Genomic DNA, 15,692 nt, shown 5'->3' with positions numbered 1-15,692 from the left:
ATCTCCTGGGGTCTTAGTAAGTTAAATATCTCCATGAGACTAGTGTTTGTATATATAAATACATGTGTTTAAATATTAAACCTTGCTGGTGAGGCTCATTGAGCATTGTTAGGTATGATAGCAGGTTATAGGACTGCTGAGTAAAGTGTGACTGCAGAGCCAGTGTGATGTCCTGGTTAGATTGGTGGTCTAGGATTTGGAAGACCATTTCGCCAGTGAAGCTTGCTGGGTGGTCCTGGACCATTCACACACTTTCAGCCTAACATGTTTCACAGGGCTGTTGTGAAGATAAAACGGTGGTGAGGAGAACTTTGTAAGATGCTTTGGATCCCCATGGGGAGAATGATGGGGGGGTGGGGTTTACAGATAAAATTAATTAATACAACAGGCAGTTGAGAATCTTCAGTAGCATGATACCATGATTGAGAGTATGGGAAATACCAATTCTGTTCCCATCATCACCTGATCATTTTGAGCATAGTTTATACACAATTGATTAACCTATTATCTGTCCAAAATGTTCTGACTTATCTAAAGTAATTTCATTCAGGGACAAACTATACATGATGCAGGAATTCCATGACTGGAACACCAGACATGTAAACTGAAGTTGGGTGTAGGGCTGTCGATTCGGTTTGGCCCGAACTGAAAAACAGCTGAATTTCCCCTGACTCGGCGGTTTCTAGTTCGGGACGAACCGAACTCAAAAATGGCGGGAAACCGGGGGAGCCGAATTCAGCGAGTTCGGGAGTTCACGAATAAATTCGGCAAATTCGGGGCGTCAGTAAGCAGCATAACCGTCAGTAAGCAGCATTCTCCTCCCCCGGCCAATCAGTGGCCAAGCTGGGTTTTCTTCTGGCCAATCAGTCAGGATTGAGTACTGGAGGAATCAGCTGCTGCGCGGCCGGGCCGGGGAGAGAGAGAGAGAGTGAGAGAAATCCTCATGGGAGGTGCTTGTGCACATTCGCTCCTTTCCGTGGCTGCAGGGGGCGCATTTTTGGGGGTAGAGACCCCAAACTTTCAGCGAAGCTTCAGACGAGCCTTCTTAAGAGACCCCCAAGTTTTGTAAACATTGGGTCAGGGGGTCCCAAGATATGGGCTCCACCCCTCTTCCCTCCCCCTTTTCCATTTCTGTGGCTGCAGAGGGTGATTTTTTGGGGGTGCAGCCCCCAAACCTTCAGCATAGCTTCAGACGAGCCTTCTTAAGAAACCCCCCAAGTTTTGTAAAGATGGGTTCAGTGGGGGCAGAAATATGGACTCCCCCTTTTCTCTTTCCGTGGCTGCAGGGGGTGCATTTTTGAGGGTGCAGCCCCCAAACATTCAGCATAGCTTCAGACGAGCCTTTGTAAGAGACCCCCCAAGTTTTGTAAACATTGGGTCAGGAGGTCCCGAGATATGGGCTTTCACCTTTTCCCTATTGGGATGAATGGATCACCCGATACTGTATGCATCTCCAGAGCGGCAAAACCTTCCGTGCTTATATGGAATCATATTGGATTACCCAGTCCTCCCAGCCCCTCCTGATGGAACAGAAGACAGCCACAGTAAGACCCCTTTGGGAGCTTTAATCTATAATTTTTCTCCTGTGTGTGTGTGTGTGGGGGGGGAAGCAGAGTCTGTGTGTGTGTGGGGAGGGAGCAGTTTCTGTGGGTGGGGGGGGGAAAGCCAAAGGGGGCTTTTGCCCATTCTGCCTGGGGTGTGTGTGCCCCCTCGAGTCTCTCTCTCCCTGGTTTGAGGGGGGGCTTCAGTTGTGTGTCCTCAGGTTTTCCCTCATTCATAAGATCGGTTAGGTCTATTTTGATACTTGCTCAAAACCGGTTTTCAAATGGTTACTTAAAGAATGCATTTGCCTGGTCTCGGGTCCGATGCAAAAGGGGAAATTCCACCCCCTCCTGCTCATTATGCATAGCTAGCTGCCTCTGTCCCTTTCCATGGTTTGCAAACTCCCAGGTGTCAGGTGTTGCTTTGCATGGTTGCAAAGGTGTTGCTTTGCAGTTGTGGGTGTTGCTTTGCAGTTGTGTTGCTTTGTAGTTCTGTTGCTTTGCAAACGTCTTAGCACCTGCCCCGCCCTTGCTCTCAGCTGTTTGTCGGGGCTGGGAGCTTTGTGCGTGGGCGGCAAGCTCTGCTCAGAGATGCACATTAAGGGTGGGGGGACCCCTTTCGGGGCCCATATCTCAGCCCCCCCTGACCCAATCTTTACAAAACTTGGGGGTCTTGCAAGAAGGGTCCTTTGAAGCTCCGCTAAAAGTTTGGGACCTCTACCCCCAAAAATGCCCCCCCCTGGAGCCGCGGAAAGGTGCGGTTGTGTTTTTAATGGCTTTATTCGGCCGAATTTTTTCCCCGAACTTTGAATTTGCGCCGAATTGCACGGACCCGAAGCGGGGGAGTTCGGACTTTGGCATATCCCAAATCCAGACGGGCCGAATTCGGCCGAATCCGAACTATACCGAATTTTTTTTTTCAACAGCCCTAGTTGGGTGCCCTATCTAAATTGGTACAGGGGAAGGGGTGGGTGGCTTAAAACACAGATACTCATTGGTTCCCTAGTCAGAACTCGCCTCCCCGGGCTATTTTAAGCTGTGGTAGAAGAAGAAGAAGAATTGGTTTTTATATGCCGACTTTCTCTACCACTTAAGGAAGAATCAAACTGGCTTGCAATCACCTTTCCTTCCCCTCCCCATAAGAGACACCTGTGAGGTAGGTGGGGCTGAGAGAGCTCTAAGAGAGCTGTGACTAGCTCAAGGTCAAGGACAAGCTGGCTTCGTGTGGAGGAGTGGGGAAACCAACCCGGTTCACAAGATTAGTGTTCGCTGCTCATGTAGAGAAGTGGGGAATCAAACCCGGTTCTCCAGATTAGAGTCCACTGCTCCTGACCACCTCTCTTAACCACTACACCACGCTGGCTTTGACAGGTACTTCAGTTTGCAGTGTGTGCATCGTACCTCTCAGCTGAGCAAAGTTTGAAGCCTTCTTCCAGCCTAAAGAGCCTCCTTTCAACTTTAAGTGATTTGTCCTTCAGATCTGAAGAACATTCTCTTTTCTTTGTTTTTCTTTCCCTGTGTGGCACTGTTTGTTTAACTTCATTAGCACATGACCATTATTTTCAATGGAGCAAATGAAAGTGGCTGCTGTAGCTGCTGTTGCTCTTTACATTACCAAAAATAATTTAAGGGGGCAAATGCAGTCACAACTATGCAGCTTTAGGTCATATCATTCAGTGGATGAAGTCCCTAAAGATACATGGGTTCACTCATTGAATGGGCAAGCACAAGGGAGTAGTGAAGCAATGGGGTAGGAACGCATGGGTTCAATTTCATATGTTGTTCTGCACCAACTAGTCAGATTTTTTTAGCAGTAGGTTCTAAAGGGGGGTTGTGCGTATCTGAATTATTTCTTCTTTTATTTCAGTTCTTAATTTGGCCCTGAGGCCTTCATGGACCAACAATTATTCTTGATTTCCTCTCCCTTTCCTTTCGTTAAAGGATGATTTTCCTTTCTTACCCTCCCTCAGAAGCTATTTAATTAAGTCATAAAAAGTATGCCTTCTCTCCACAGAGTTATTAGTAGAATTAAATATACAGAGGTATTCTAATGGTCCTTCAAGCAATTGTGTCTTCATGTAACCTGAGAACCCGAAAGAAATTATTTGGATAAGAAGACACCATAAACCAGATGAGCTTTCCTTTAATCTAAACACAGAACTAGAAGATGCTGTAAGTGGAAAATGACTCTGTTAGTGCCAGTAGATCCTTTGCTGACTGGATTGTAGTGTTCCTGCTAAGGTCCCTTTCTCCCATGATCCTGTTGGCATGACAACCCCTGCAACACAGTTCCTTCCCATGCTGCTGGGGATAATGTGGCTACATGGGAAGAGCCCTTGTTGTGTCTCCTCCCCATGCTAGCATCAGCCCTTTGGGGAAATGGTGCAGTTCTGGCATGAGAAGTGCCCCAGTCCAGTTTTTCCCATGGGAGCTGGCACTTCTCACATTATCCCAGCTGCAGAGGAAGAAGTTGCATTGCACTGGTTCCCACAACACCAAACTAATGCAAGAAAGGACCCTAGGGAGCTTTCCATTCCTTCAGAGTTAATAAGCAGTTATCACTGGATGTTGTACCACATACTGTACATGGCCCAAATGTTCAGACGTTTATTTAGGAGACTTCTAGACCTCCTTTCAATAAAAAAAAACAAATACACCCAATGCAGCTTATAGCAATAAAGCTGGTAAAACAATATATAACTGTAAAGTCAGTAAAGGCAACAGCACATCAAAAATAATTAAAAAAAATGCAAGGAGAACTCTGCAGAAAAGCCTTCCAGCACAAATAAGGTTTCACCTGACAGCAGAAGGGTATAAAGACAGGGCTGTGGGATGGAACTGAACTCCACAATTCACAGGTAGTTCCTGAATAGGTATTCATGCAGGTCCTCATTAAGCCTAGAGTTGCCAGCACTACGTTGGCAAATGCTGATAGTTTTTAAGAGTGGTATCTGGGAGGCATGGAATTTGGGGAGGATGTGATGTCAGTTCTGGGTGATGTTCTAGGAATTTCCTGTGATCTCTGTGGTAAATACCATAGATACATGGGGAAATTTCTTGAGAATCACTGTGGAGGCCATTTCCCAGCCATTTGGTCTCCTGGCCCTCAGGTGGGGGGTTGGGGCTGAGAGCGGGGTGGGGTACCTACTATAGAGTCAGTGAGCAGAGGTTAGTAGCAGAGAGGAAGAGTCTTTTTTGGGGGGGGCTAGACATGATTTTGCTGGGCTATCACCTTGTATAAGGCAGCTGGAAAATTACATATATAAAATTAACAAGTAAACAGGAGGAATTAAATTTCGTATAACTGGCATTAGTGTTATAATTATATTGTTATTGCAGGGCTATGTCTTTCATTAGCAAGATATGACAAGATGGTTTCCAGCTCTATGGCCTCTCATTATGAGTGGCTCTGGCATGTTTTTTTATTTTCCCATAAGAACAGTTCAATTCTAGAAGTAAATTGTTGCAGCATGATGTGAGTTATCACCCTGTGTTTGTAGTAAGTCTTCTGCTTCAATTTAATTGCTAATAAAGAAGGTGGCATGCTCTAGGGCTGTGATAGTGGAAGACCAAAAGGATTGGCAAGGGAAGTGGAGACTGTACTGCAAGCCACAAGAGATGATACTTTCCCACTGATTTTTCCTTTGTCTTCCTGAGTTCTGCTCCCATAGCATTGTTCCTTCCCCAGCAACCAGGAAAAAGTCTTAGGTTGGCCGTTACCTTTCTTGATGTTTTAAAATGTTAAAATTAATAATACAGTACATAAAATATCTTATAGGGTTCGGACAACGTGTCCAGATTCAATTAAAGAAATGTAATTATTGATGTATACGTTTGGATATATATATATATATATATATATATATATATATATATATATATATATATATATATATATATATATATATATATGTAAAGCTGTTAAGTAAATACGGCTATATTTAGGAACAAGAATTTACTTTGAAAACGAAATAGCTCTACCAACAGATAAACATAATCTAGTAGCTCGGACCATTAATGAAAATATAACTCATACGAAGGGAAAGGACAAATGTTTACAATTGTGGCAGGCTTTAAAAAGAGGGACCTTATATACAAGTGCTAACAGCTGCTTTATTGCCCCCCCTTCTTCTCTTAAATTATTTCAGGTTTGTGAGTCATGATGCAAGAATCTGGGACTGAGACAAAAAGTAATGGTTCAGCCATTCAGAACGGTGCAAGCAGTGGCAACCACTTGCTAGAGTGTGGCCTTCGGGAAGGGAGATCAAACGGGGAGACCCCTTCTGTAGACATTGGTGCTGCAGATCTTGCCCATCTCCAGCAACAGCAGGTACCGTAAATTACATTATGACTTTTCCTACTAAAAGGGGCAAGGAAACGAATGGAGCATTTAATTGCATAAAAGACAGTGTGATGTATTATTCCCCTGCAAAGTAAGTACTTGGGGAAAGTGCTTTTTTGGACTGCATGTTTTTTTCTGTTTGTGTATATTACACAGTAAGCTTTGGATTTGGCAGGGGGGAGGAATGTAGTGCAAATGTAATAAAGAAAGTTAACATTGTTTGGGATAGCCTTTTTTTAAAATTGGCTCATCAGCAAGATACAAAGGACATACCTTGATTTTGTTGTCTCTCTACTACTGCACACAACACCGTTTTAATAAAAGTACAGGGATACTTTTTTTTAGGATAAAACATGTAGTTAACGGCAACAAAGGATTTTGTTTTATACGTGGGAAATATCATGCTGAATGTACATGTAAGAACTGGAATTTAGGGAATGATGGGAGCGAAAGTAATATTGTTACTTTGTAATTTTTTTTAAGTACCTTCCTTAATGTGGATAGTTAAAAGGGACAAAAGGCGGGTTTTTCGTGGTTCACAAATACGTGTATAAGTAAAGCCTTGCTCTTCTGTAACAGTGACAGAATTCTGAACACCTTTTAAAGAAGCCTTTGGCTGCTGTTTAGAGATTCTTCAGAACGCATGACAGTCTTGTCAGCAGGTTGTTGTACAGTATTAAAAAGAAACTATGAAAACACATTTTATAAAGCAAGAAAGCAGCTTTGCTATTCCCCCCCCCCCAGGGTGGGAAGAAACCCCCAGAGCTCCATTACAGTTAAGCATTGAGAGATTTGCATGATGCTAAATGCAATAGGCAGTTATTTCAGTCATTTTCTTCCTATAGGTTTCTTACTTGAAGTGAGAATACAATCAGTGAGAAAATCACAGCCATGCTGAATTCATTACTGCAGTAGTCACACAAAACCATAGATAAAATTTCAATAAGTGCAGGCCACAGTTGAGTAAACAGTTGCACTGAAACTTAATTCCTGTTGACTTTTCCCTCATTCTTCGCCAGGGGCACATTCTGAATCGTAGTGCAAAGACAACAGGGGTTACAGCTTTGATTAAAGTGGAAGGGAATTAGAACGGTAAAATATGTTGGCACCAGGCAAGACGCAAAAGCCTTCTTTCTGAGAGCCTTCACATCAAAATGAGCTAATTGCACTGCAGTGTACAGTTTGAGCATAATGCTGTGTTGTTCTTGTTTTAGTCCCATCTTTTTGTTGGTATATGTAGGCGAAATCTGTAGACAGTACCCCTACATGTTAAAAATACAAAGTCTGGCCTTTTTATCTGTTTGCACCAAATATTAATCAGCCTTGGGGCTACCACCTTCTGACTGCTCCATGATCAAGAGCTGATCCTGCATTAAATAGGGGGTTGTACTAGATGGCCTGTATGGCCCCTTCCAACTCTATGATTCTATAAGACCCCTCCATAATCAACCAGAGGGGTCACTATTGAGTGAAGAGGCACCTTAGTTGTGCATGTCCTATCACTCAGCGGCAGCCCATTTGGGTTCATAAGGAGAGGCAACAATGCATTTGAAAAAGAGAACTAAGCGTCTTACAGATCAGTTCCGTTGACTGTCCAAACCAGTTAGATAGGCTGCTTTTCTATGCCCTGGATATAAGACACTAAAATGGCAAGGGAATTTGTGTCACGCTTGAATTTCACCAAATTCGCAGCAACGACTAGTTATAATTTTCTGCTTCACCTTTTCCTCACCTACAACCATGGCTCGCAGTCTTTTCCCTCGACCTCCATATTCTTTCTTTTTCTTTTAACCATTGTATTTTGTTTTATTGAACAAGCCGTTTCACACTCTAATGTCATATTCGTTCTTATGCATTTGCATGCATATTTATTTTTGAAGCAGTGTAATATCTAAATGAGTACCCAGCTTGCTGGGGGTAAAGGTAATATCTAGATGAGTACCCAGCTTGCTGGGGGTAAAGGGAAGATGACTGGGGAAGGTACTGGCAAACCACCCCGCAAAAATAAAGTCTGCCTTGGAAACGTCGGGATGTGACGTCACCCCATGGGTCAGGAATGACCCAGTGCTTGCACAGGGTACCTTTACCTTTTTAATATCTAAACTGCCCTCGAAATCCGTATCACAATGCGTAGGTTTCTGTGGTTTCCCGATCTTCTACTCCTAAATGGTGAACAGAAAAAAAATGCTGTTTTCAAACTGCTAATGCAAGCATACAACATACAGCATAATGTTTAGATGTTTCTCACTATACAACATATGCTCTCAGGTCACTTAACAGAATGCTTGATATAAAATGCTCATTCAATAAATATGAATGGCTGTTAAGTAAAACTGCTGTTTCTTGACAGCACTATAGTATAAATTCTTTATTCCTCCCCCCTGCATTTTGACAACTGTATTACATTGTCTGATCTGTCAGAAAAAGGTACTTTTTGCTCTGCTTCTTTGTCAAATATATTGTTAATATATATCCTCTTTACAAATAGCAGTTCAAGAGTTATTTTGATTGGCTCATCTATCTAGATTTTATGATTGCTTATTTTATGTTTAGTGAACATGGGATTCATAGTGATACTAAGGGTTAGCAAAGCGAGTTAAGCATTTCTGTGAGGATGGTCCCCAGAAAAAAAAAGCACCAGGCATATTAATTTCAAATGTATACATATTATTTCATACAAACTGGAAATCACATTTTCACATTCACATAAATGCTTATACTGTTGGTATGACAACTCTTTGCTCCAAAACTACAAAATGTCATGTTGATGAGGGAACTAGCTTGTTCTCTGTTGCTCCAGAGACTAGGACACAGAGTAATGGATTTAAACTAATAGAAAAGCGATTCCACCTGAACATTAGAAAGAACTTTCTGATGGTGAGGGCTGTTTGATGGTGGAATGCACTGCCTCTGAGGGTGGTGGAGTCCCCGTCTTTGGAGGTCTTTAAGCAGAGGCTGGATGGCCATCTGTCGGGAGTGCTTTGATTGTGGGATCCTACATAGCGGGGGGAGGGTTGGGGTCACTGGGGGTGTGGAGGGGAGGTAGTTGTTAATTTCCTGCATTGTGCAGAGGGTTGGACTAGATCCTGGTGGTCCCTTCCAACTCTATGATTCTATGAAAACAGTTCAGAATTCCCAAAATTAAGACATGTAGTCCTGAGGTTCTAGATAAGGCATACGGGCTCGATTCATTATTATGTTTGCACTAAGTGTAGCATATTGCCCACAACATGGTTTGAGCTTCTCGTTTTCTTTCAGTGCTAAGTATTCCTGTTTCTTGGACATGCGGAATTCCATGAATACAGTAACAGCTATAACAACTGCTTGCCAATTCAGATATTGTCATCACAAATAGTGATTTACAAGCCCACTTTAAACACAGTTGGTGAACTCTTGTTTTACTGTCAAATTATGAACCAAGGTTTGTCAATTCAGACATCACTCCAAACCACAGTTAAGCTTCTTGAACTGCAATTTTGGTGTAGTGTCAGGACTGAACTACTATGTTGTGCTGCCACATTATGGATTCCACTCCAGGTCAAATGGGCCCCGCTCAGATAGCACCACTCAACTAGGTCATAGTTTTCTTAGAGAGAGGCTGCCAGGGTAGGGAAGGAAGGAAAGCTAAAGGGGGAGGGCAGCAGATAAAGATAGATTGGCTGGTGGGTGGGTGGAAAGGAGAGAAGGAAGACAGAAAAGAGGAAAGGCAGGATCCTCTGAGAAATGACACCAAGGGTATAGACTTCCTCCTTTGCTGCCAGGCCATCCTTACCTAGTTAGCTTGGAACAAAGTTTTGTTTTTTGTTTGTTTGTTCCTTCTAGAGCATGGTGACACACATTTCAGTTTTATTTCCTTTTTTCCTTTCCCTACTGCACCTAGTCAAGGTTAACTGGCCTCACAGATGAGGAGAACCTGAGTGCCAAAAAGGTGCAGCCATTGGAATTTGTTTCCACACTTAGTTTCAGTGTTGTTATTATTTCCCCCATTCTCTGATTTGTCCAGGGGAACAACTCATTCTATTTTTCGGTCTTTTGTTAAGACACCAGTCCAAAAAGAGGTATAGGTCTCCATGTCTACAGGACAGGCAAAACAAAGGAGAATCACCCATATAACAGACACAAAATGTTTTTTTTAAGGAAAAACCCCCAACAAGAATTGCAACCATACCAGCAGTCTTCCAGGAAGATAGGGTAGGAGCAAAGATAATGGTCATTCCCCTCAGCTAATGTTCCTGTTTGTTCATGAGCAAATTAACCATGAAGACTTTGTCAGCAATTCTACTCAATAGAGATCAGAGTTGCATCTCACCTGTGTATCTTTTGCTGGATTGAAGCTGTTTGGATGCTGTATGGAGCAGGAAGAAGGATAAGAACACTGTTCTCTCTGCTCTGTAGTATCTGACGAAGGGAGCCTTGACTCTTGAAAGCTTATACCCCAAAAACCTTGTTGGCCTCTGAGGTGCTACCGGACTAGAATCTAGCTGTGCTCATGCTGAGTGCCCATTTCTTCCAAGGCCCATTCTTTTGTGATTTCAATCCATCTGCATAATCCAGGGTCTTCACATATTACAAACCCAAGTGGCTATCAACTAAGGTCTCTAGAAGTGACTAATCCATCATTAACCAGTATTTCTCCACAAGCTTCCAAAGAGGATAACATGTCTTGTCTTGTCATGATGTCAAAGTATCTCAGACTGTTTGTATTTCTGGGAAAGAATACTATCAAAGAGGGACCATTCCCTCTTGCCAACTTTTACCCCCAAACTGCCCAACTTGATTTCCCAGCACAGTTGGTATCAATATGCAACATAGCTGCTATTTCTGTCCTTGTACCATCTACCAGCTTGTTTAGTCAGCACAACATGTCTGCTACAGTGAGGGAAAAAAGTATTTGATCCCCTGCTGAATTTTCCTGTTTGCCCTCTGACGAAGAAATGACCAGTCCATAATTTTAATGGTAGGTCTATTGTAGCTGTGAGAGACCGAATAACAACAGGAAAACCCCCAGAAACCCAGAAGACAAAAGTCAGAGATTGATGTGCATTATAATGAGTGAAATAAGTATTTGATCCCTTTGCAAAAGATGACTTAGTACTGGGTGGCAAAACCCTTGTTGGCAATTACAGAGGTCAGACGTTTCTTGTAGGTGGCCACCAGGTTTGCACACATCTCAGGCGGTATTTTGTCCCACTCCTCTTTGCAGATCCTCTCCAAGTCAGTAAGATTTCGAGGCTGATGTGTAGCTACTCAAACCTTCAGCTCCCTCCACAGATTTTTGATGGGATTAAGGTCTGGAGACTGGCTAGGCCACTCCAGGACCTTAATGTGCTTCTTCTTGAGCCACTCCTTTGTTGCCTTGGCTGTGTGTTTTGGGTCATTGCCTTGCTGGAATACCCATCCTCGACCCATTTTCAATGCCCTGGCTGCGGGAAGGAGGTGCTCACCCAAGATTTGACGATACATGGTCCTGTCCATCGTCCCTTTGATGCGGTGAAGGTGTCCTGTCCCCTTAGCAGAAAAACACCCCCAAAGCATAATATGTCCCCCTCCATGTTTGATGGTGGGGATGGTGTTCTTGGGGTCGTAGGTAGCATTCCTCCTCCTCCAAACACGGCGAGTTGAGTTGATGCCAAAGAGCTCGATTTTGGTCTCATCTGACCACAACATTTTCACCCAGTTCTCCTCTGGGTCATTCAGATGTGCATTGGCAAACTGCAGACGGGCCTGTACATGTGCTGTCTTGAGCAAGGGGGCCTTGCGAGCTCTGCAAGATCTCAGTCCTTCACGGCGTACTGTGTTACCAACTGTTTTCATGGTGACTATGGTCCCAGCTGCCCTGAGATCATTGACAAGTTCCCCCCGTGTAGTTCTGGGCTGCTTCATCACCATTCTCATGATCATTGCAACTTCACGAGATGAGATCTTGCATGGAGCCCCAGACCGAGGGAGGTTGACAGTTAGGGTTAGGGTTAGGGTTGTCACCTTCTCACCAAGCTGCTTGGCAATAGTCTTGTAGCCCAGTCCAGCCTTGTGCAGGTCTACAATCTTGTCCCTGACATCCTTGGACAGCTCTTTGGTCTTGATCATGGTGGCTAGTTTGGAATCTGATGGATTGATTGCTTCTGTCGTCAGCAGAACCCTAACCCTAACCCTAACCCTAATCTGGTTGATAGGGGATCAAATACTTATTTCACTCATTATAATGCACATCAATCTCTGACTTTTGTCTTCTGGGTTTCTGGGGGGTTTCCTGTTGTTATTCTGTCTCTCACAGCTACAATAAACCTACCATTAAAATTATGGACTGGTCATTTCTTCGTCAGAGGGCAAACGGGCAAATTCAGCAGGGGATCAAATACTTTTTCCCCTCACTGTACATTCTCACTAAGCAGCCAAGTACATTTTTGGCAGTGGGCACAAATTACCATGTTGTGCCCTTCTTCCAAACACAAAAGGTAGTTCCCATGTATGTCAGCAGCTATTGGCATACCCCCCTGAAATAATCTGTGGTTAAGGCTAAAGGACTGAAGAGGCATAATGCTCAGATACGTTTAAACTCTAGTTCTTTGGGAGGATCTAAATAAATCTGTGTCCCAAGAATAAGTTATCTGATTGCTAGGACCCTGCACATGTGCAGAGTGCTTTCCCTCAATACACAGCAACAATGTGCAACTATCTAGTATTTGGGAACTCTTCCATTTTAGTCATTAAGGCCCTGGTTTATTGCTATCTCCTCACTGCCAGATTTCCCAACACAGTTTTTAAGTAACATCTCTTGAGAGGAGAATGTAGGGGCACAAATTAAATCAACAAAGTACTCATATTAGGATCATAAGCTAATCACTATTGCCTGAGTAGTTGATGGTGTGCCATATTGCAGATATATGTCTTCTTATAAGGCATTCTATATATGCCTTCTTACGATAACTACTGAATTGTAAATTGTAGATGGAAGGTAATAATTGGCGCTAAAAGCTCAACTACGTCTTACATTTAGCACATAGTTAATGTCATATGTATGGTAAATAGCCCATCTCTCCAAAGATACATAATTGTGACTACATGCTGGTATCATGCAGTACATACCTAGTGGTGTGTGGAAGTACTACTGTTAACACAACTATTTAGTGTGATAATGTCAGGCCCCACTCCTTGACGTTTCTTGACCCCTATCCATGATATTATTGGGCCCTGCCCAGTTGTCTCAGAGTTTAGGATGGGGATTTGGCAACACCTCAGTGTACTCATGCCCAATGGGCCTGTCCTCACAACATGGGTCATTACAAGTAAGTGTTTGATAGATAATTTGATCACTGGCTACTTTTAACTAGTTGAACACCTGAGTAGCCCTCAGGAAGACATGGTTCCTTAAAAGATGCTGATTTGTTGGAGAAAAGTAGATAAGTTTTGACAAGAAAACGAAAAGCCCAGGAATGCTCTGGCAGCCTCAAATTGCTAGAGGGAAACATCACATTGGATGAAGTGTGAGCCCATAGATCAGCATGGCTAGGGGCTGTGGTAGATCATGCTGGACCACAGAAATATGACCATTCAGAGCACAATTTACTTATTAGACTAGATAAAAGAGGTTGGAGGTTTTTGTGCCTGCACACATCTATCTATCTATCTATCTATCTATCTATCTATCTATCTATCTGTCTGTCTGTCTGTCTGTCTGTCTGTCTGTCTGTCTGTCTGTCTGTCTGTCTGTCTGTCTGTCATAACTGAATGGAGCATTGATTGTTTAAAAAAATGTCCAATAATGTTTCTAGAAGAAACTTTGGGCTGTTGTCCTCTGTTAGGTCTTGCGAGGTTATATGTAAACATCAGCTCAATTAAGTGGTTTACTATTATTGAACTATAAAATACTAATGTGACTTCAGTGGAAAAAAGATGGTAAGACTGTATTTGAGAAAAGCAATAGAAATGCAAGCAACTGCCAAAGAGAGCAGGATATAAGAGTGATGAATGAATTAATGAATAAATAGAATGCCCCCATTTTCTTATAGCATAAACAGTGCCATATGAGTTTTAAATTATCTCATATTGTGTGTGTGTGTGTGTATGTATGTTTTTATCATTTAACTCCCAGTAACTAGGGCTTTGTGAACAGATTCTCCACACTGATTACAAAATGTGCTGTGCAAAACTGTCCAAGTTTTATCAGTGTTCTTTTGAAGGAAAAAAATCACATTCATGAATGCATGCATGCATATAAGAGCACATGCATGCATATAGAGTGTTCTACAAGTTCTTGCACTTATTTACAAACCACTGCTGAGCTGTCACCACTGGTTACATCTTGCCCGATGGAATGGATTGTGCTTTTAAGGTGCTCAGATTGTTGGATTAAAAAAAAGGGTTGGGGGTGAGTGGTTTTATGAAAAAGTAGAATAGCACTGCATACGCAAGCAGCACGTAGAAGAACAACACGGAAGTTTATATAGCAAAATAGCACTTTCACGCAGGGAAAAGTTTCCTTTCATCGCTTTGCCTTTGAACTGCAGCTCAGTGTAGCTGTGAAGAGTCACACGTAATCTTTTGAAGAATTGCATTAAATTACTGGCTTAATGAGTACACGAGTTCTGGTTGTTCAGGAGAATTTAAATACGGCTTTCTACATTTTGTGTTCTTTACTGAACTAGACTTCCAAGCTGCTTCCCTAAGTTCTAAAATAAGTGACGATTAAGCTGGAATTCCCTGGCAGCCACAGTACCACCAAAACATTTTGTACTCGGTGGATAAGACCGTAAGCGGGTGATTGGTATCCGTCTCTCTGTCAGCATAATAAGTAACATTTTAGGGATAATTTTTCAAGTTAAGTGATTTTAGGACTCTGTATACAGATTTCATAGGTTACACTCAAACCTTAAAGTTGCAGTATGCATTTGAATACATTACCTCAGAAGATTCTGAGACATGGTTGGCTTTCCAAGTGCTTAATTAGTTTTAACTAACTCTCAAACAGCTATCTTTTCCTAGTGACAGTATTTATTCTACTCCTGCACACTGGAATAACTTTTTCTATAGAACCCCTTTCTGTGGAAGATTCAAACCTATAATGGAAATCTATTCAATCTTTGCTTATAACCCTCCCGTTTGTCTAAAAACGTCTTAAAATCAGTCTTCAGATCATATCTTTTGGGTTACAATTAAAGTGTGCTCTGATTTCATGTGATAACAAGTTGAACTGGGATAGAGGTGCTCTCAATTATTCTGGACGAGTTCCTTTCATTTTCACATTGCACTTGAGGTGTTTCTGCATTAGCTTGGATGTCTCCTGACATTTCCACATCTGGAATCTGATTTTTGGAAGTAGTTTTCTTCTCTGTCTGAGTGTTCATTCAGCTTTCCCATTACTACCAGGGAAGAGTAGACTACATGGGGTAGACTGAAAATCAAAGTCAACTGCAGCATTTGAAAAGAGTGCTGGAAAATTGTTTTGAATTAGTCATTTTTAAAATGGAGGGTATGCCATGACAAGTAAATATGCTCTTTAGCACAGTAATCACTCCCCCCCCCACTTTGGTAATGCTTTGTAATTTTTCTGTTTCCAAGTAACAGGAATGATAGTCTGTGACAACAAGTTAAACAGTGTCTTTCTAGGTAAGCAGATTATCTGGCAGCATTTATAAATGATAAGCTAGCCTTCCAGTCATAATATAGGTCTCTAGTGGGACTGATTGGCATTGAACATAAACTTGGCAGGTAGCTATCAGGTCTCTGTGTTCTTATATTTATAGGGCCATCAACCTGTCCAGCAAGCTTGTGGATAGTGACCTGATATTTTTGGTGAATCAGTTCTAAAA

General features: G+C 42.4%; 1 protein-coding gene across 8 annotated transcripts in view; it reads left to right on the top strand.

The window, feature by feature from the left end:
• The window catches only part of FOXP1 (forkhead box P1), a 564,105-nt gene that overhangs the window by 269,050 nt on the left and 279,363 nt on the right, over window positions 1–15,692 (top strand). For all 8 annotated transcript variants that reach the window (XM_056853065.1, XM_056853056.1, XM_056853017.1 and 5 more), the window contains one exon: window positions 5,690–5,871. In XM_056853065.1, the coding sequence (XP_056709043.1) occupies window positions 5,701–5,871 (171 nt within the window). In that variant the 5' untranslated portion in view covers window positions 5,690–5,700. The remainder of the gene's footprint in view (window positions 1–5,689; window positions 5,872–15,692) is intronic.

The sequence above is a fragment of the Euleptes europaea genome, chromosome 1 (genome assembly GCF_029931775.1).
Source record: "Euleptes europaea isolate rEulEur1 chromosome 1, rEulEur1.hap1, whole genome shotgun sequence".
NCBI classification, from domain to species: Eukaryota; Metazoa; Chordata; class Lepidosauria; order Squamata; family Sphaerodactylidae; genus Euleptes; species Euleptes europaea.
The sequence above is the reverse complement of the archived record's forward strand: the minus strand, read 5'-3'. Positions and strand labels throughout refer to the sequence as shown.